We start from the raw sequence: 21,943 nt of genomic DNA, 5'->3' as shown, positions 1-21,943 counted from the left end.
TGGTAGGTTTATCGTATCCTGCGTATATGCTTTTGTTTCATCATACAGAATAATGTTTCAATGACTGAATAAATATGTAATGTCTTAAAATGTATGGGATAATATTTTCATTTGTCACCATAAAAATTGTAGAAATTTCCTTTTATATAAGACTCATGTGTTGTCTCTGCCTGGCAGAGCTTTCCATCCAGAATTGCTTCCTTAATGATTGTCCTCTGAGTTGTGCACAATTCATAAATAAACCTGATTGAGTGATTTTACCTGAACAGTGTTTGGTAAAAGTTTTTTTCCCACAACAATGGATAAAAACATTAAAGGTTCTCAAGTAAAAGGCGTGGCAGTTTTAGCTAATGTTGGACCCATGCTAACATTAGCATATTAGCCTGCAAAGGCTTTTATGCATCATCTTTTTAAAGAAAAATCAATCTCTAGCCATATATGTGAGTAGTAAAGGCATACATGACACATTAAAATATACTAAAGACGAATAACTCACTTTTAAAGAAGCTCTGCTTCTTCTAGGTGATAGTATATGAAGCCACCAATTACAGCTATAAAGTAATATTGTGTGACTGCAGCGAAGCACACAGTTTTATTATGGCATTAAAATATTTTGCGATGATGGTTCTGGAGGACCCAAAAGCAGCCATAGGGATGCAGAAGTAGAGCAACAACAACAAAAATTCAACAATACAAAAATAAATTTACAAAAACCAATCCGAAAACCCGAGTCCAAAAATGTAAACTGACAATAATGAAACCAATTAAATCTAAAAATAAATCAGAAGCAGTATCAAGCAGCACAGAGCAGAATGGACGGATGAATTAGTAATGAACAATGAAGACCAGTGACTTTATACTCTTATATTGAGGAGGAATAGAATGACATTGAATGCAGATGTGTTAATCAGGGGACAAGGGGAGCAAACAGGCAGACTATGGGAAGGTGAATAAGACACAAAGAAATTACAAACCAAGGGGAAAGGACTAAAATGATCTGAGAGAAATAAATCCAAATGCATATGGAACCAACCACAAGAAGAAAAAAAAACCCCGGAAAACCATGGATTATTTTTCGTATGATTTGCATTAGTCCAACATATCACCCCCGTCACCCCAAAAACAAAACAAAAACAAATATAAGACATTGATAATATGGTTGTAATGGATCAAGAATAATACATACTGTTGAAAGGCTCCAAGTGTTTATGAATTCATTTTTTCCTGTGGTGCCTTTTAGTTCTCCCAAAATTACTTCCTGTCAAAGTATGCTGGATGGGCGGTTCAGCTTGGGACAAGACTTGGTCAGCTCATCCAGGGGTCATTGGGAGGCTGTCGCTGTTCCTCTGGCCTTTGTATGGGTTACTTAGTTTGGAGAAGTCTGTCACCGCCAGGGCCTTTTATCACCTCCTCTGTTAAAGTCAGGCCCTGGCAGGGACAAGCATTGCTGTTTGGAAAATAAAAAAATCTTCCTGCGTTGGGAGTTTTACTCTCAATAGGGTGACCCTGTATCCTCATCTGTCCTGATGGCATTTATGTTAGTGCTTGTGATGCATGTAGTATTCTCATGGTTCATGTCTACAGTAAAAATGTAAAGGACTGTAGACAGTGAAGAGGAAAAAAAAAACATCCTTATTTTTATACCGTTTTGTTTTTCTGTTTGAGAAAATGTAGATTGCTTTAGTAATTTGCAGTAAAACTACTAACCTGATATGAATTCAAGTTTTTCAAATGTTTAGACTCTGAGAAGTAACAATATACTGATATATTTATATCAGTAAATATATAGTGACAGGGATGTTGTAGCCTAATTTGACACAGCTGTGCCAGGTTGCCTCAAGGTCTGTTGAACATTTTCAAAAATTGTGGCACACGAGCATCACAACTTAAAGACAACATTCATACAGAATTTGCCACTATAAAATAATTTAGGCAATTGCTAGTACTGGAATATTGTAGAAATAATAATGTTCTTTAATCTCATGCTGCACTATGCAGATGTTCTGTCTGCACTGATGAAAGTTTAGTCACTTCAGCATCCTAAGTTCTGGAAGTGGTTCCAAACAATAAGTCTGATTATTAACTAATCAGACTTATTTTCTGATTAATTAATAAACAATGCCGCTCTTGGGAACACTCAGAAGTTGTGCATAGTGCGGGGTTTCTCAACGGGGGCGGTGCCGCCCCCTGGGGGATGGACAACCAACTTAAGGAATATTGCTCACAGGTTTGCATGTTTGTCACATCTGCTGTTAGCTTTTCAAAAATAAAATTTATATTCTGAAAATATTGTCACCAAGAAGAATACATTTCATATAAGTAAGCACATTTAAAGCAGCATTTTGATCAAAAACCTAAAATATATCTAACAGGTCGAGTCTTGACTTCCAAAGTTAAGTGGCCATTATTCCTTTTTTGTCCAAAGCTGGTTTCAAAGTGTCCAGCAGGTGGCACTGATTTCTTTGAGGTGGTTTTTAATAAGATGTTATGTTTAATGTTTCATGCAACATTTCTTGTTTGTTTTTTTTCTTACAATTGTATGTGTAATGCCAATTTATTGGTGCTTTTATGTACTTTTATTGTAGGATCCATTTAATAAGCCCACTATTGTTTTATTCTGGTGTAAAGGTATTATTTTATAATTCTCAATTTAGGGAAACTATATTTTTTAATTATTTAAAGAAGAATTGACTATAAATTGTTCAGTAGGTGACAGACTATGTCTAATGTGAGTTCAATATAGTTTTACATTTCCTTTTAAAAAATCTTACAGTAAAATTAAGACAACATGGAATAAAACAGACATGGCTTTCATTGCTCTCTCTTTTTTTTTTTACAACCTTTACATTCGGCTCCGACACATTTAAATACTTTACACAAATATACTATTAAACATAACTTTAGAGACTAAACAGATATACTTCTGCAACAAAACAAACTGAACGAACGAACCCTTTGGTTATTTTTAACTGCTGTCGTCCTCCTTCACAACCAGGTGAGAGGTGTTCAGTTTTACCAAGCTGTGCTACTTAAAAATAGCTATCTTGCAACAAAGGTGAATAAGCATCTTACTGTCAGTTTTGATCATAACAAAAAAAAAGAAAAATAAAAAAAAGTAATGTCACTTTGCAATTCCCACCAAAGCCAAAAATCTAAACATTTTAACATTACAGATTAAATGGCACGTTACTCCAGCATAAAGCTCTGACAGTTAGAATTTTTAAAGCTTTAAATACTAAATATAATGATTAATGGTACATACAGGTCTCTCTGTGCAGAGGGAGTGACATTTTGTTTAAAATGAAACAAATAAACAAACAAAAAAATCACTGAATGGGCAGACAAACATTTGAGTTCCAAATTTCAAAGAGCTAAATGCTGACAGTCTGAACCAAACGTCCTTATATGGAAGATGAAAGAAAGTGATCAGCGCACAAAAAGTTTCACTAATGTCCTTCAGCTCCACATTTTGAACACCAGGGGGCTTTCATGGCCAACAGATGCTGCACAGGTCATGTGGGGAAATGTTGCATAACAGAAATAAAATCTCCTGATGTCAGATAGGAATAAGTTCAGTTGGCACCTCCTTTGCTCGGCCATGCTCCTTTTCCCCCGGAGAAGTAGTTCCTCTTGTTTAAAACGCATGCCTGCTAAAGCCTACTGCTTGATGACCACCTGTTCGAAGGCTCCGGTTACGACCCTGGAAAAGAATGCCAGTGTGTTACATGGCGGGAAATTAGGGCTGATATCTGATCTGTTTTTTTTTTGTTTTTTTTTATATGGACTGTTATACGTTTACCAAAGAGTTTCTACGGATTAGACATGAGATGGGGTGAGAAGATTTGTGTAAAAAAAATAAATAAAAAATGCAACATTTCCTCTTTAGATCTTTTATCTGACATATTGTTGCATTTCTGCATATTTACAGTAAATAGCCAGTGTTACATAACCACACCCACCTCATGTGTTGGCTTCCCAAAGCTGTGCTTCCACCGGGTCCAACAAACAAGCTGAGCCCCTCCTCTGCAGCAACACACACATTACAAGTGAGAAAACACTGATCATCTTTCATCATAATCAGCTCCACTGATCAGTCACAGAATTTATCGATGATTAAAAGAACTTTCTGTGGAATAAACAACTACGGAGTGCTGCAAAACCTTGTTTGGATCACATATAGACCCTGTATTTCAACACCTCAAAGTAATTTGATCACACCAGTAAGATGCTAAGCAATTTTCCACACCAGGATTAGAGATACACACCCTCTGCACTGGAATCCAAGAAGCCATGGCTGAAATCCTGGCCCTGCAGGATTTTCTCTATTATGTCATCGGCGTCCACCCGCGTGGCATCGACTCGCTTTAGCTGATTCTCCACCGAGTTCTGTTTTACTGGAGGTCTGAGAAGGAAAGAGAAAAACATCTGCGGTTAATAAAGCAAATGTTTTTATAAGGTATAACGTTTAAAAATATGTACATATGGAATATACGGAATTCTAAAGGAGATCTTTATGTATGTATATATGTAAAAATCTGGTTATTATTTTAGTCTAGTGTAAAGGTAGCTTTCCTAACACATTAATCAATAATAGAAGAAAATATAAGAGGATAACAATAACCAGTTTCAATAACAATTCTGTAATTGTTCTGATATTTGATGTAAATCCAAAATCACCCATCAACCTTTAATTCCATGGAAACGGCTCTGAACCAAACACTGATGTATGGGTACAGAACATGACAAACTGACTGCGTTAGATACTGATCCAGACAAGCAGCAGCGCATTTTACCTGTAAGCTCTATTTGGCGTGGAGAGTTTTTCACATGCAAAATAACAGGTTGGAGAGCCTGTGGAAGTGGGAGTGGTCCTGTTTTCTTTCTCTCCTCTCTCCCCCTGCTGATCACCGGGCTCGATGCTACCGATGCCTGTGGAGGCAGAACCTCCTGAACCGTTCCGCCTGTGGCTCAGATCTGTGGAGCTTGAATAGGTTGAACTATAGCCTGTAAGGAAATAACCAGAACTTATACAGTGACCACATTTAAAACGGGCGTTGAGTCGCATTGATCATGTAGCTGTTGCTGAAAACAGGACGGATCTTTGTTACGATACCTGACATTTTTGAGAGCTGACTTGCATAACTGGATGTTCTGGAGTGGGTGAATGCAATCAGATCATCTGGGACTGATCTCGACTTTACTGGAGTTCCTAAAAGAAGAGAGAAAAAAAAAAGAAAAAAAAAGCATTTGTCTAGAGCTTATTTCAACAAAGAAAAAGAAAAATCATGAATCAATTAATGCAACAAATCTCCTGTCTTGCAGACCGTATGAATATCTAAGTACCAGCGCCTGAATGTGATGTGCGAACGTCTCCTCCTTTTCTATCCTCAAGCAGACCCTCTGCCTCTGCTGGTGGGATTCCCAGAGTCATGGCTGTAGACGGCGGACTAAAACAGAGACAAGCCAGTCAAAACACATCAAAAAGGGTTTTGGTGAAAAATGGGAGTTACTTGCAGAATCTTAATTCCCCCCCCCCCTATCTATATTTTTGCTTTGTGAAAAAAGATTTTCATACAGAATATTGTTGTACAATACGGGTTCAATGTGGGTAGCTATTACTCAAGGGTTGGTATTATGTATTTTCCAGGCACATGGTGCCAGCCAACTGTGTCACCGTCAATTGTTATAAAAATGTTGTCTATGTATATAAAATAACACAAAATAAATCTGACGCATTGAAGTCTCTTTACGACACTCCGCCTTCAGTTAGTCATTGCAACAATGCTTCTCCAACTGTTCTTAAGAGTGTTGAACTGAGAAGTGGTTCCTATAATCATCTCAGCAGATGCCACCAGGCGTTTAACTAATTGCTGCTGCCACTAGTCTGGAGGAGTTGAGTACAAACGGAGCGGGTAGAGATGCTCTGTGAGGCAGAATCTTGGCTGGGGACTTGAGGTGCAAGGCAGAGCTTTGAGTAAATAGGCAGCAAGCATTTAAGCAACACCGAATGACTGCCAGAGACAACTGAAGAATTTCTTTAACCTGCATGAGGAGGAACCTAAAGAATCACAATCTTAGCATCATCCAAAGGTGGCATGGTGGGAGTCTCACATTTTGATCAGTCACCCAAACTTCAACTTATGTGAAACTCTACAAGCAGCATTTAGTTTGCTTGACGTGACAGTTTCTCAATGAAAAGCCTCAGGGAAGAGCAGCCACGCCTGCCGTTTCATACAACAGGATTGTTGTATGAAACAGGATGTTTCATACAACAGGATTGTTCTGAGGTCATTGCAAACACCACCCCATTTTTTTTTAAATCGCAAGTGCATACAAACAGAGACGTAACTTTTAACACTTTATGTTATTTCGACAAGCAAGCTCCCTGTAAACACAACAAACTAAACCTTTAGAAGCTTTATGAATTTATAGTACACACATAAACAAAATATTGCTTTATGTAATCCAGTTACACGTGTGTTGTTCCTAAACTGGGACTTTGTTTCCCCACAAGTTAGACGGACAGCAACCAGCTGTTTTCCCTCAACATCCATTTTGACTAGCGAGCTGACGCAACATCTGCTATCCATTTAGAGAAACTCATTCTGGGATCTTGATAGTGAGTTCCACTCTGGGACTTCTGGTGAACTAAACAAAAACTAAATAAAAAGTAAAATAAAAAGGGTTTCACTCACTCTTCCTAAAATAACTTCCAAGTACACTACATCCTGTTCATTTCCAATGAAGTACTTGTGTGATCACAACCTTCTAAACTGAACCTACATTTGAACTAAAATATAGAACAAAAAAAAAAGTGGCAAAGGAAGGAACATGACATTGTCACGTTAGCTCTCCCTACACAGTGAGTAATATGGCATTAGGGTGAATGACTAAGCTTTGGCTGTCCCCACGGCAACCGCTACAGTATTTAGACTGCAAACAAGACTTGAAAAGGGAAAAGAAAAGCTCATATTAGACTAAGACAGCTTTTTTTCCCCCACATGTTACATCACAGCCTTTGAGAAAAACATTGCTACAAATCAATATTCTCAGAATATGAACTCTGAGCTAGTCCGATCCCGCAGAAAGTCTTCCAACCAGTTAAGGCAGGGCAGAACACTGTCTGGGTGAGGCGTTATTAGCTCACAGATAAGATCAAGTGATTCTTTCCAACTTAAAACTCTGTTGGTGATTATAGCAATAAATAAGTGTGTTTTAAGTTTAGGTGACACACAGGATGTGATGAAAATACTTTCCGTTGTGGTCAATGACAGACCTTTACACCAGTGAAACCCACTTTCATTGTAACCACGACTACAGAGAACCTGATGTGCAAGTAAAGCCTTCACACAGAGTCAATATCCGAGTCAAACAGCTCAGTAGTGTCTAGGAAGAACTCTTACGTTTTGAAGCAGGGGTCTCCAGACATTAGCTGCATGTGAATAACAACCTGTAACCGAGACAAAACACAGTGAGGCACAAGACAAGCTCTAGACTCTCTTGTAAAATATGATTTCATCAGATTACAGCCCCATGATTTGGCAAGGACATGCATGCAATAAAGTTATTCCCATGGCTGATCAAGTCACAGGCTCGGACACGTCTCAGTTCTCAGAAGCTTTACATGCACTAAATAGTTTCTAAGAAGAAATAGGTGGGAAAAAGTGAAAAAGGTTTACAAATATGGGGAAAAGATGTTAATCTTTTAAGAGTTTTATTCAGCAAAGTTAATTACGTACTATTCTGGTCACAGATTTCTATGAATGCAAGATGAAAATTTTTTACCACAAAACGCTGCTACAAAGTTTAAAAAACAAAACTGAATGCAGATGTTTGAATTTGTCTTAGATTTTCTCTCGTCAGCAGCATAAGGCCAAAATAATGCATATGGGCTTGAATACATACATAACCTTGCCCCCATATTTGATGAATGTCTCCAAGCAAGCTGCACATTGACTGCACACTTTTTGCACCAATCAGCTGGATTCTAGTTGGATAAAATCTACTATTGGTCTTTTAAAATGTTACATTGTCCTGACATGGAAATAGTTTAGCCTGTTTGGGATTCATTGTCCAGTCGTGGCATCCAGTATTCAGGCTTCATTTGATACAATCGTCCATATGGGTCAGAAAGACAATCGGTCAGGATGTTCAAGAACAACTCTGTTAGCAACACTGTCCAGAATGAAGTTTTTTATTTTTGTACACAAAAAGAAACTGAACATCAATCTGGTGCATTGCACGCCTCTCTCTCTACTCATTTCCTGTCTGAAACACTGAAACCTACCAGTGCGGAAAAAAAAAAAAGAAAAAAAAATCAATTTGCTAGGGGACATTTACCAAAATATTGTTATGTAGATATATATCTAAACCTATATTGTGCAATTTTGTCTCTGTTTAGACTTAAGAAATCTACAATAAATTCATTGATGAATAGATAGAAAAAAGTCTAACCAGAACTGTGTAAGTTAGAGTTGCAGAGTTGTATGCTGATTTATGAGCATACCTTTAGAATGGAGTTGTCTTGTCTGGTGTTCTTGGTGTCATATCCCTCTAGCAGACACCGTCGCACAGTGCTGCCAGACCCAGCAAACTCTGATAAGTTCAAGTTGGCAAATCCAAGCTGGAAGTGATCAAACAGTGGAAATACTGAGATTGGAGCTTCTGCTGCACAAATCTCGACATCAATAAGTAACTGTTTATTTGTGCAGAGATTATAGTTTTGTGGACTGGAATGTTGAAAGACAGAATACACACAGAAAGATGAGTCACTTTCGAGACTCATTAAAGTTACTCGTTAACAAGGGTCAGATTTCGACTTAGTCACCAAAGCTGGGGGGGGAGGGAACTCAGCCAGCTACAAAAAATTGTTCCACTTATTTTTTTAAAAGAAATTATTACTTGTTTTTTTTAATTCAACTGTATTACCCAGTATTTGGAAGTGCTTTGTCAACAACATGTTTAATGTCATTAGAGAACAAATGTTACCTTTGCAAAAGACTTTCCCCCTTTGAGTTCCTGAAAAAATAAACACAGAGCAACACTATAATTTGCATCACAGTTTAAACATTAAAATAAATTAACAGAATTTTATTTGGGGGGGAAAAAAAATCCTGGACTCAGTTCTAGAAAACAGATTTTTTTTTTTTTTTTTTTTTTTACGTTTTTGATACGTTACCTTTCGTACCGACACTCGGCACATGCAGGTGTCCAGCACCCCCGTCCCTGCGTTGGCACTCATCTTACAAATGAAAGAAAACCTTTTCTTCCAGTGCACACAGTTGGCTTGGACAGGCTCTCTGGGAGACAAGGGCACATTTCACAAACTGAACACACACAGACCATCTTGTCAAACATTTGCAGGATCTATAGCTTGATTTCAGTGTGGGTACTGGAATTCCTGTAGGTGTATAAAACCCGCAAACAGTTAACGTGTGTCACATAAACTGCAAGATTGCAGTGCATGTGAAGCCATTCAGTCTACTCAGAAATACGCAAATGAATTTTAAAAAAATGAAAGTAAAAGTCTGATTTTGTTTTGGCTATCAAAATTGGTTTGAACCTCCTGACCTGTTTGGGTTTTTAAAAAAAAAAACATTTATCTGTTCTGCTCTGGGATTTCACGTGGAATTTGGGGCAGCACAAAGATAGGCGAGTTAGGTTAATTAGTGACTCATAAGACGCCATATATTAATGTGTGAGGGACTATCTGTCATTTTGGGTATGAAATCAGTATGTACCACACCTCGTCACATAATAACTATGATAAACTTCAAAGACAGAGAAAGAAGGAGGAGAAGGCTTATGGTGCGTGATTTGTATTCAGTACAGGAAATTATGGATTGCTGTTAGATTGGTTTGATTACATTCATGCCACATATTGACTTTTATTTTATGTTCCCTTGAGTTCAAGATCAGGACCAACAACTACAGCACTTGTCTAGTTTGGACATCTCTGAAATCTCTGTTTAAATGAATCAGCTGCAACAATGCTGTTGCATTGATATTGTTTTTATTGACTGAAGAATTGATCAGATTTTTCTTGCTCAATATAAATTACCGTATTTCTTTAACACCTGAACTGCCTATTCTAATTATAATATAGATAAATTTCCTGTCTTAAAACTTTTAAAATTATAGCTAGTTAGTTGGCCTGAGTCAAAGTATCAGATGCTCCAAGGCGTGTTGCTTAGCAACTGGTTTAACCAGCTATAGCAAACATCGGCTAGTATAAATCTATATCTTCAGGAAAAGAAAAAAAAACTGAACTCAAAACTTCATAAAGTGTCTCCAGTTAAAATAAAGTTTGCCACCGTTTTTGTCAACGAGGCTACAGCTGTTGGTGAGTATCAAAATGCTGAATGTTAGGTGAAGTTATTAGCCAAGTGTTTATGGATTAATGTTCCGCATGAAACAACGCCACTGCGCAACTGAAAAAAATAAACAACAACAACAAAACCAAACAAGAAAACAATCCGTCAAACTAGATTTAAAATTGGTGAAAAACATATTTTACTGTAGCTTAGGTTAGTTGTGCTTAAGCTATAAATAGAAGCGAAGCCTTACCGAGACGACTCCTGTGCAAAGCCTCCGTCCAAGAGTCTCACTTTACAAAATAAAACTCCGTTTACGAAAGGAACCGACGACAGCTCCTCCAAGTCAAAGTCTATTTTGAACTTAAACTTCTTTTTCTTCATGAGGATGAAAGACATGGCGACTCTACGGTGGGACGACTGGGAGCAATGAGAGGAGCCTTTGAAGCGGAGAAGCTGACAGACTGAGTCGCCTCGCAGCTATGAGGGTGAGTTGAGTTGCTCTCTACCGCAGACAGGATTCAAAGTTTAAAACATTTCCTTCCCACCCACCACTTGTGACGTGGGGAAAACCCGGGATTTGATTGGACGTACCGGGGGACAAAGAAAAACACCGAACTTATAAATCTTCAGTTTAAAATAAATCTATTTAAAATCGGCCAACTGAAAGAAGAAGTAACCGAAGGGATGTTTCCAGGTTAATGCACTCTAGTGACATTAGTCCTGTGACTTAACTGGGACTTTGTGAGATAAATGGGGATGCCCATCTTTAATGTCAAGTGACAAAAATACTTTTAAATGAAACTGTATGGTTATTATACACAGAGGAATGTACATATCAAACGTTTAATGATATTACTAATTACGTTTATATATGGCTTGAGAAAAACCCAAAAGAAAATACAAAAGGATTGTAAAGGATGCAACATAATACTGCTATATTGCAAATCGATTTTTATTTATCTTATTTCATAGGTCTCTTGCATTTAAACTTGAGTTTTTCCATCAAAATTATATCACCCTATGTAGCAAATAAAAGTAATGCATGAATTTTACATTTTAAGGTAAGGTTGTGAAATAAATTAACTTTTTCAGGGACATTCTAATTTATACTTGTTAGATACACATTTGACAAACATTCACAAATACAAAGAAGTCTCACTCTGCTTAAAAGCGTCACTAGCCCCCATATGATAATGGTCAATGTTTTAAGCCAGCCTGGGTTAAACACACTCCTTTATTTTCCCAGCATAACAGAACTCTGCCTTGACAAATACTGTTATTTGTTTGGTTGTTAACACCAAACAAGGTGACCTTATGGTGGCTCTCAGAAATGAACACATCACTGTTTAAATTCCAGGTTTTGGACTATAGAAACGGAGACTGTGATAAATCATTCAAAATCTTTTTCTCTTGACAAACAAGATATTTTTTCTCATTTGTTAAGAAGATAAAAGCAAAAGCTAAAACAATTTCAATAACCTGGTTGGATAATTGTGGACACTCTTGAATTTTGTCAAGCCCTTTTTGGTTCAGTTTTAGCACCATCTCCTCTTTGTTCCCATGTGAGATCAGGAATATTTAATCTGAAACAAAGCTTAATTGACCTCTTAAGATTTTCTATTTGCTCATTTTCATAATTTGGCTAAAGACGTTGGTTGTACAGGGGTTACAAAAGGTCAAAAGCCACTTGTTGTACTAAGGTATCAGTAAGGAGAAGAGTATAGAGAGTATTTGTTTTTTCTATATTTTACATGTGTAAAAGACGAGTGAAATGTTATCCTGTGCTCTTCATATCTCAGGAACAGGGCAGAAGAATTTCTTTCACCCAATCCGGGCCAACACCTCTCAAAACATAATGTTGTGATCTGAAGAAACCAGACTTTTGATTTTGGCTCAGATTTTCAAAGGATCTGTTTGGCACAAAACAACAACACTACATGTCAACAAACAAACAAACAAACAAAAAAAATAAAAAAAACTCCATGTCCACTCTGAGAAATAGTAATGACAGCGTCTTACTTTGCGCTTTCCTCTTCTAAGATGGAACTGAGATTTTTCTCAACGTTCAGGAAGTGGTAAATTGTTAAAAAATATATATATGTCATCACGACAATTGCTTAAAACATACATCCAAGGCAACAACAAAATCACTTCGCAGAATGAAATTGAACTTTGGTAAAGGCATTGATTCCTGAACAAAGTCGGACTCTGACATATCATTTCTTGTGAGATATCTCAAAATCAAATACATTTCAGGAGGCTTTGAAAAGAAAAGCAGGCCAACAGCTGGAGATGTGGAATGGTGACAGACTCCTACCAAAGGACACTGAATCCTGACAATTAATAGGTGCTTCAACATAGCATTTGTTTATATTTGTGCACCCATGTGATCAATCATCATGTTTTGGATTAGAATCATCAAAAGCGTGGTTGCAGTGGTTTGTCTCCAACCACTGCAACCACGTTTCTGATGATTCTCAGTCATCAAAAACATCACTGTCCTAAATCCTTAAGTAGAAGGTAACCGGACTGAAGACATTTCATGTTTGGTCCAAAAAGAAATGAGACATGAAGAAGTCATATTCACATTTATGCAACTGGGTTATTGCAGCTTTTGTATCTTTAAGGAAAGAAAAAAAAACATACAATAGACTTTTGTTAAAACAATAACAACAATAAAGAAGAAATTAAAGAAAATGTGTATGTTATCATGTTTAGATTGTATTGTTGCAATCATTATTGTAGACACATTAATTTTTAGTTTATTATTCTTTTCGACATTTTGAGACTTTATTTAATGTTGCTCTGCATTGCTATGGAATGCAAACATTACTTATAATCATGGTTTCTATGATTATGCCACTTCATTTTATTAGTTGTAGTATTGCTAGTTTTATCTTCGTCCATTTCTCTTTACTTCTTCAATGATAAAATGTCGCCCTCTGCTGGCATCCAGCAGGACTGCCATTATGAAACTGCAACGCTCAGTGTTTCTCTCTGTGCTGACACGTCCTTCCAGATAAGCAGATTACATTTCCTCGGAAAGGCTTGGTAACATATCGCACTAAAAAGCGGCGGTGAAAGATACAAGTTCACTTTAACGAGCGTGAAACAGATAGTGAACGCAGCTAATCCGGAAAGAGGTTTATTTGGTCCCTTTTCAACCATCCTTCCCGCTTTTTCGTAGCGAGCACCGAGAAGACACGCAGCAGCAGTAGCTCCGCCCTCGGTTGCTGCAGTTCCTTACAAGCGCTGGTTGCAGAGTACACCTTGGTTGGAGACAAACTGCAAAAACACCGTAACCAGCGAACCTTTTCTCTCTTTCTTTTTTTTTCCGTCATCGCCATCGAGGAGTTCGCGTGTGGATTATAAGTGGGATTATTGAATGATTGTCAATATGGATTAATCATCAGATTATGGTTTGCCGGACGGACGGTGCGTCTGCACGCTGCTTCTACAATAGCTCGGCAATGTATCAAGCGCTACGGACTTCTTTACTGTCAAGTGCCCTATGCTGGGATGCCGACAGTGTGCGGTCCTACCAGGTTCTGTTTGATAAACTTGACACTAATAAAGATGGTAAGGTGGATGTGGCTGAGTTACGAGTGGGCCTCAAAGCTATGGGGATATTTCGCCACGGTGCTGCTCAGGTAACTCGAAGCAGGAGATCCAGTGCACTGTAACCCATATAAGTTTCAAGTCTTGGGCTGGATCTTTCGCAAGATTTCATTCTAGGATGACATTTTGTGAGAGTGTGGCCTGACTGATTCTAGATGTTTCCTCGTTTCTTCCTGTAGAAAATTGTGTCATCTGGAGGCCAAAACAACGATGGATCTTTGGACTTCAATGAGTTTACCAAATACCTGAAGGATCATGAGAAGAAGCTCTTGCTGACTTTCAAGAGTCTGGACAGAAACAACGACGGTAAGCGACGGAGAGTCACTGAAAGCTCACCATGCCACTTGCACGATGATATTTCATGTGATCTTTCCTTTTTTAAATGTGTGTCAGGACACATTGATGCCACAGAGATCCAGCAGGCTCTTGCAGAGTTGGGCATACATGTCAGCAGGGAGGATGCCCAGAAGATTTTACAAAGGTTTGACCTTCTCTTCTATGCACTGCAACCTAGGTTTTTAAAACGTGTCAAGTGGACAAAATAAATAAAAGGTTGTGTTTTTTCAGCATGGACATCGATGGGACCATGACTGTTGACTGGAACGAGTTCAGAGAGCACTTCCTGCTGTACCCTGCCTACAACCTGGAAGAGATCATCCGCTACTGGAAGCACTCCTCGGTGAGGCTGGAAACAGAAACACTTTGTGAGGCCCATTCTGCCCACACTCTGAGGCAACTGCAGTGGAATAAATCGCATGTCCTCCACTCCTCTTCAGTTAGATATTATGGATTTTTTTTTTTCAGTTCACAATTGAGAGCAGCTCTCCCTTTATTAGGCCACAGCACCGTGTTGTGTTTCTCTCTCAGATTGTTATTGTGCTTCTTTCTAAATTGGTAGTGGTCTAATGTTTGGACTGGTGGGTTACCCACACTTCACAGAACCTCTCTTGACAGAACCTGTCCGTGAATATTTCCCTGCATACCACACTGAAATGTGCAACAGCCGTGACTGCAGGACAGATAACCGCCTCTGCAACCCCCGTTTTCGTTTCGCAACAGATTTGCATTAAATAGCCACAAAACAATGTTGTTGTTTTTTTTCTCTTTTTGTCTAAGGCACCTTCATGTTTTCGGGAAAACATTAGCTTTGTTTATCTAAAACAGCTTAAGCCTGTCAGCCAAAGGTTCAGATAGCTCAGTGGCCATAACTTTGTTGGCTCAAATCAAAGGACAACTCCCTCTTGTTGTTCCTCCCTCCTTTTTGTGAGCTGTTTCAAGTTTAAACTGCTAGAGCCGTGCGAGGTTCCTGGTGTATCGGCTTTCCGGTTAAAACTTTATGTTCAAGGTAATGCAAATGTTGTCAGACGAGACTTAAACATAGTTGCTACACAACTGTGAAAACAGAAAGGAGAAGTTGAGCTTGCAGATTTTTTTTTTTCACTAACCACACAGACAGTGTTGCATGTCCCTCTCTTGTCAGAAAACGCTGTTAACTCAACAATTTACAGTGCAGGCTCGTTAGAGAGGTAATTCATATTTATTTGTTGTCAGCTACAGAGCCGTCTGCTTAACAAAGTTAATCCATTTTTAATAAGATTTAGGTAGAGGTCGTCTCAGAAGCCTTCATATTTCCTATTCCTGCAGGAATAGCCATCTGTGCTAAAGTGTCAATTATTTGACCCGGTATGTTAGTCTCAGGTGAAAGGAAATTGTTTAGCATGTCTAATGAGAATGTCTATCAGAAAGTGAACGATACTGGAGTACTAGCAGCACTGTCTGCAGTGAGGCGAGTTTGAGGCTGACGTTTACAGCTGCCCACATGGACAAGCTGAGTTCTTTCTGAAACGTTTTATGGTCAGAGGAGGTAAAGTTTAACTTACATTGTCAGAGTGGGAACAAGGGTGTTTGAAGGAGTCAAGGTGAGTCTTTCAAAACTTAAGAACACAGTATCAACATGGCGGTGGTAGAATATTGCTGAGGACTTATTTTCCTTCCAGTTGTACTGTTGAGTTTTGTAATTGTATAGAATGACAAAGAACTTGGTGTACCCCTAAGTTTTACAACTTCACCTCAAATGAACAGCTACCTGACAAAAACCCAGACATAGTTGGATGTGCCAACAAAACTGGTAAGACTGATTTTGGAACTGAAATGGAGAACTGGAGTAAATACACAAGAAATTCAAACAATTCTCAATTCTTGTTTTTAAATGTCTTTGAAGGTGTTTTTTTTTTTTTTTTCTGATCATGCCGTTGTGGACAAAGGAACTGTTGATTAAAGGACAAAACTCACATGACATTCATGCTGTTGAGTGTCTCAGCTTCTGTCTTGCTCTGTATAAACTGCATAAGCACATGTGTATAAATGTACTTTAACAAGATTGTACTTAATGGCTGACATAAACCAAATCGGTCGGTGCGTAATTCTGATCAATAATATTGGGGGAAAATGCTTGTTTAACTTCTAGGTGCTTGACATCGGTGACAGTCTGTCCATCCCGGATGAGTTTACAGAGGAAGAGAAGCGGTCAGACGAGTGGTGGAAGCAGCTGGTTGCGGGTGCAGTGGCAGGCGCCGTTTCTCGCACGGGCACAGCCCCTCTGGACAGACTCAAGGTCTTCATGCAGGTCAGCGATGCTAGGTAGAGAGACTGATGGAACAATAGGTGTGCTACTGCGAAACTAGTTAGCTAAACGTGTGTATTTACCCTACAGGTTCACTCGTCCGCAGCCAACAAGATAAGCCTGATTGGAGGCTTCAGACAGATGATTGTAGAAGGAGGTCTGACGTCACTGTGGAGAGGAAACGGGATCAACGTTTTAAAGATCGCGCCTGAGACTGCATTCAAATTCATGGCATACGAACAAGTTCAGACCCACATCTTAAAACATATTTGTGACTATATTTATGGGTAAATATGACATTTTTTGGTTACGTCGGCTTTTGTGTTTGTTTGTTTTTTCTGTTGCAGTATAAGAAGTTGTTAACTTCAGAGGGAACAAAGATAGAGACTCATAAGAGGTTCATGGCGGGGTCCATGGCAGGGGCCACAGCACAAACAGCCATCTACCCAATGGAGGTACAAGCCACTGCTTTGTCATGCCGCCTTTCGAGATCTTTCACTCTTTAGTTGTTTTATTCTAAAAGAAGAACATGTATCTGTAAATTTTCCCGCTTCTTCTGCTTTTCTTTAAGGTTTTAAAGACCCGGTTGACCTTGAGGAAAACTGGCCAGTACGCAGGAATGTTTGACTGTGCCAAGAAGATCCTGAGGAAAGAGGGTGTCATCGCTTTTTATAAGGGCTACATTCCAAACTTAATTGGCATTATTCCCTACGCTGGGATAGACCTCGCTGTTTATGAGGTGTGCGCAGTCTCGCATGTCTAGATGGATAACAGTCTGAGAAAAACAAAGACCGGTTGTTTCATTTTGTGCTGCAAGTTAAGCATTTTTTTTTGTTCTCCCGTGCCTCAGACGCTGAAGAACACTTGGTTGTCGCACCACACCAAAGACTCGGCCAACCCTGGAGTTCTGGTGCTGCTGGGCTGCGGGACTATCTCCTGCACATGTGGCCAGCTCGCCAGCTATCCCCTGGCACTGATACGCACACGGATGCAGGCGCAAGGTAAACATCAATCTGCCCGTGTGATAGGGGTAAAGATGAAAAATGGAAACATGACTTGTAGATTGTTGTTACTTGTAGACTCTTGTTGCATTACTTCTCAGCACTTTTATTCAAAATCTGAAAAAAGTTAGACTGGATATACTATATGCCATTGGCACAATTATTGGTGCCTGTACTACTTCTTTTTTTAAGTGACTGAAGCATTTTTTTTTTATTCATGCTTTTTTTTTTAAAGTTATAAATAATCTTTGACTTCCTTTAACCATGGGGTGAGAGGCCCATTTGTCATTGCCACTGGCCACTCAGCTGGATAATGACCCATATTTATCTTGCCACCACACAGAGTGAGCAGGATGGCATGAGAGGTAAAAAAAACAAACAAAAAAAACACCTAATGCTCATTTATCTGCAGCAAAAAGTGACCTGATTGGACTTTCAAGTGTCCTTAAGATGCTATTTACAAGCCAATTGATTGTTTGGGATGAATGACCTTTGGCCATCTTAAGAGTTTGTGCTAAAACCTTGAAGGTTGAAAACCTTCGCACTTGTGAAATCGTAGAGGAGAAAAGTTACAAGCTCCTTCTCAAATCCGTACATCAGCGGTGCTGGTAAATTATTCCACGTGTTTTTGTGTGAGATTATAATGCTGCCGTAGTGGACGGATTCATTTTAAAGCTTTTTAAACATCTTTGCTGTGGGTGCCATTAAATGTGACCGTCACTGTAATATTTGCCCGAGCAAGCAAGTTGATTACATTGGGTCAAACCTTTTTAAAGATACCCAAATATTTTATGCAAACTTCAAACAAAAGAGCTGCACTAGAGACGTGCGGCCAGTCTCTGTTCTGGACATTGATATGTTAAATTGAACGATTACATTATCCATTGTTTTCTGGCAATTTATTTGTGTTTTTATTTTATGTGAAAATGTATCAACTATGTTTCTTCATTTCTATTATCCTTAAGTATGATTTACCTATTTGTGTCAGCAATGCTATTTGTAGTTGCTTATTTTTGTTTTTATTCTTAATGTAGGATAGTACAAATAAAAATGGACAGAAAGATTGTTTTAAACCCGAAAACTATCAGTTTAATTTGTTACACAATGATCCTCTAGCTAGCTTAATGGCACAAACAAATTATTTAACATTACAAAGCTTAAACAGACCATTGTCTTCATCGGAGTATGACTGGTTTTATCTTTACTTAAACAAAATCTTTTGTAGCGTAAACTCACTATCTGAAAACATTCTTTTACTGTCTCTTTCTGTTTATTTTTTGTATGATTTCCTGTTAAGCCAGTTATCTCTTAAATATGACAGATTATCACTGGTGATTAAAACGAAATCTCCTGCTTTTAAGCAAACGACTAAATAAAAGATTAGAAGTACGGTACAAAGTTACTTGAAATAGGGTACAAAATGTTCAGTCAGAATTGATGCATCATGGGTAAGAAATATCCCATGGGAGATGGCAACCATCACGATTTCCTCTCTCCTTCTGTTAGTTTTTTTTTTCTATTCTTGAAGGGAGATGCAGAAGTAGGGTCTGCCTATCTGTTTGAGAATCCCTTTAAAAAAATCCTTTCATGAAAAGATTTAATGAACCGTCCTATTGTAAACCACCTTTTACATTGTCGTAAACTCTAAAACAACTGACAGCATCACACAACGGCTCGGCTCATTGTAAACTGTTATAAACTTGCTTAGCGGACCCACCAGTGTGGTAAAACCTCCCAGTGTCTAACTCTCGGATAGATGGCAGACAGCAGTGCTGCTCTCATGTGTGCTTCATTTCCTTTCTTTGCAGCGTCCCTGGATGTGTCAGACCAGCCCTCCATGAGTTCTCTGCTGAGGACTATTGTAGCCAAAGATGGTTTCTTTGGCCTCTACCGGGGCATCCTGCCAAATTTCATGAAAGTCATTCCAGCTGTCAGCATTAGCTATGTGGTTTACGAGTACATGAAGACTGGCTTGGGGCTCTCAAAATGATAACTGCGAGCAGCAGGGGAAGAGCACTCAAAGCATTTGTTAGACTTGAAGACAAACAAATCTCCCTAACATACAGCGCATGACTTTATCAGCTCACTGGATGGAAAGCTGTTTGTATGTTTTAAGAATTGCCTGCCAGTAGTGTTTTAATCAATTGTGGTGCGCATGCTTTATTTTTAGTCTTAAGGTTGCACATTTCACACTCCCTTAACACACAGTCCACAAACAATGCTTGACAAAGAAAATTTCTGTAGATTAGAAAACACACCTAGTAAATGGTCTTATTTATGAGACTTTTATTTTAGGTTGTGATGAAACAAAAAAAATGAGACACAATGTGATTATCTTTTTTTTAAAAAAATATTTCTACATATATATATCTGAAATTAAAATATTTTCTCCAGGAAAAGTTGGATTGCATCCTAAGCTACGCTTAGACTCAGAATCAGAAAAGTAACACTAAGTTTGTTTAAATGGGCACATGTCCACACACTGGAGATCTAATTTCTCACTTTTACGTTTAAAAAACACACCTCACCTACTAAGGGCATCAGCTTCAGACAAGCGGGGCTCCAACCAGCAGCTGTCAGCTAAACAGAACTAGGCCTCAAAAATCCATACCTATAAACACTGGAACTGTGTGTGCGTAATGACACACTTCTCGTGCAATGTGAAATCCTGTGTATTTCATAGTTATTTACATGTGCCTTACAGCCTCTTGATGCAAACCTCGGAGATGAGTTGTTTATTTTTTAATTTTAGCTATAACTGTATTTATGTACTGTATCTCTAAATGTTTTCAGGTATGCTTATTTATTGGACTGAGTGACAAAAACTGTTAATAGACTGAAATACCTGTAAAGATCAAACTGTGTCTCGTGTCTCTTATTTTCAATCAGAAAAACTGTAAGCATGCACAGCAGGGAGAGCTTTTTGTTATCTTAATGAGATAAAATATGAGTAGTGATTATTTATTTATTTATTTTTTAAAGCAAACATGGCAGTATTGTCTCTTTATGGTTTCAGGGTTTAGAGTACATCAACAGTTAGCAGTTTTAGGCTCAATCAAGAAGATTTTCCATACAAATGTAAGGTTTGCTTTTATTAGAATACTGTACTGTAATGTTGGCAGACCAAAACAAGAGAACATTTGAATTTCTGTTAGCTACCTTAAACTGAAAAAAGACACGCTTTAAACTGTTGACAGAGAATGCTAAACTGAGAGTAAGAAATGAATAATAGGTCAGTTTGGAAGATTTTGTGGACAGCTCTGGCTGCTCTCTCTGAGATGTGATTACTGTGCAACATTTTATGATTAATTAACAGTTTACAGTGCTTTCTGTCACATTTTATTTGTTTTAATTTTATTGTTTCTTCCCTATCCCCCACTACATTTCCATGCATTAGCTATTTTTTGTTACATTCATTTAACTTAATGGAAATATAGCTTACAAGGTTGAAAAACAAAATGTGATGTTTTTTTTTCTTTGTTTTTTTCCCCCCAGTCTGACAGCGTTTCAAAGGGCTGCTGTTTTCACTTCTCAGACTTTTTAATTGACTGGTTTTTTTGGTGGACTGAGTTGGACTTACCAAAATGTGAACAGGATTGCATATTTATTTTTTGTGGAATGTCAAAGTTGATGAAGACCAGGAGACTCTGGTTTTTATCTAAAATATTGTAAACAATTGGAAGAAAATTTTTGAACTTTGTAACAGAACAATATCAGTTGCATTAAAGCTTTATATTGCATGGAGACATGTAATTAAGAGTAAAATAAATGTGGTGGAGTTGAAAGAGTGTTTCTCTCTGATGTGTTGTCCTCAGAGCGTTGGTTCTAGAGCTGGATGGAGTAGAAATCATGGAGCATTTACACCCAAAAGTGGAATGTTGGCACATTTTCTGAATTATCAGACCTTCTAAGTAACAAGAAGTGAGTCGGTGAAGAGACATAAGTATGAGCTCACCAGTAAGCCACAATTACATTTTTACTGAAAATAATGCACAATTTATCTTATGTCCTGTTTTAACAAAACACACTTTATTTTGTCAGTTTGAAATAGAATTTAAAATTTGAGATATTAGTTTATGATAACACTCATGTTTCAATAATATCAGTGAGTCGAATAGGCAGAATTTTCTCCTGTTGACTGCAGAAAAAACAGAAGTCACCGTTTATGGCCTTAAAATTCCAAGGCTAAAAATCAGTTCTGTAGAGAATAGATCCTTGAAGAGCTTCTCACGTTCTTTGTTCATGCAGATTTATAGTTACTAAATGACACAAAGGCATCTATAAAAGACATTTGTTCGCTGCAGGTTACATGAAGAGAAATATTCACTGTCTGCATATTATTCAAGTGCTAGAAAGTTATTTTTCTTAACACTAGTGAGAATCGT

At 38.1% G+C, this 21,943-nt stretch overlaps 2 protein-coding genes across 3 annotated transcripts; one reads left to right on the top strand and one right to left on the bottom strand.

Annotated features, from left to right (window-relative positions):
• Positions 1–3,287: 3,287 nt before the first annotated feature.
• LOC103148920 (protein FAM102B-like) lies at positions 3,288–10,735 on the bottom strand. The gene is made up of 11 exons (XM_007567915.2): positions 10,567–10,735; positions 9,179–9,299; positions 8,989–9,018; positions 8,507–8,623; positions 7,404–7,450; positions 5,344–5,447; positions 5,114–5,209; positions 4,794–5,004; positions 4,266–4,402; positions 3,960–4,023; positions 3,288–3,700 (listed from the first exon to the last, which is right to left on the bottom strand). Exons 1-11 carry the CDS (start codon positions 10,710–10,712, stop codon positions 3,658–3,660), a joined length of 1,116 nt encoding a protein of 371 aa, XP_007567977.1. The 5' UTR covers positions 10,713–10,735; the 3' UTR covers positions 3,288–3,657.
• LOC103148919 (calcium-binding mitochondrial carrier protein SCaMC-1-like) lies at positions 10,718–21,343 on the top strand. 2 transcript variants are annotated; one of them, XM_016679579.1, is made up of 10 exons: positions 10,718–10,801; positions 14,114–14,240; positions 14,328–14,415; positions 14,502–14,613; positions 16,402–16,560; positions 16,648–16,800; positions 16,905–17,012; positions 17,129–17,296; positions 17,408–17,558; positions 19,367–21,340. In XM_016679579.1, exons 1-10 carry the CDS (start codon positions 10,796–10,798, stop codon positions 19,546–19,548), a joined length of 1,254 nt encoding a protein of 417 aa, XP_016535065.1. In that variant the 5' UTR covers positions 10,718–10,795; the 3' UTR covers positions 19,549–21,340. The 2 variants fall into 2 exon arrangements, with proteins under 2 accessions (XP_016535065.1, XP_007567976.1); XM_007567914.2 differs by lacking the exon at positions 10,718–10,801 and adding an exon at positions 13,283–13,966 and having other exon boundaries at positions 19,367–21,343.
• Positions 21,344–21,943: the final 600 nt, after the last annotated feature.

The sequence above is a fragment of the Poecilia formosa genome, unplaced genomic scaffold (assembly GCF_000485575.1).
Source record: "Poecilia formosa unplaced genomic scaffold, Poecilia_formosa-5.1.2 Scaffold215, whole genome shotgun sequence".
NCBI classification, from domain to species: Eukaryota; Metazoa; Chordata; class Actinopteri; order Cyprinodontiformes; family Poeciliidae; genus Poecilia; species Poecilia formosa.
The sequence above is the reverse complement of the archived record's forward strand: the minus strand, read 5'-3'. Positions and strand labels throughout refer to the sequence as shown.

Bases quoted from the DNA above. Each gene is read 5' to 3' on its own strand.
- LOC103148920 (XM_007567915.2), bottom strand. From the start codon at position 10,712: ATGTCTTTCATCCTCATGAAGAAAAAGAAGTTTAAGTTCAAAATAGAC. The intron at 5,005-5,113 runs GTATCGTAACAA...ATTTCCTTACAG, and splicing joins TCAGCTCTCAAAAATGTCAG to GCTATAGTTCAACCTATTCA. The intron at 3,701-3,959 runs GTGGGTGTGGTT...ATTCTTTTCCAG, and splicing joins TTGGGAAGCCAACACATGAG to GGTCGTAACCGGAGCCTTCG.
- LOC103148919 (XM_007567914.2), top strand. From the start codon at position 13,733: ATGGTTTGCCGGACGGACGGTGCGTCTGCACGCTGCTTCTACAATAGC. The intron at 14,416-14,501 runs GTTTGACCTTCT...GTGTTTTTTCAG, and splicing joins GCCCAGAAGATTTTACAAAG to CATGGACATCGATGGGACCA. The intron at 16,801-16,904 runs GTTCAGACCCAC...TTTCTGTTGCAG, and splicing joins AATTCATGGCATACGAACAA to TATAAGAAGTTGTTAACTTC.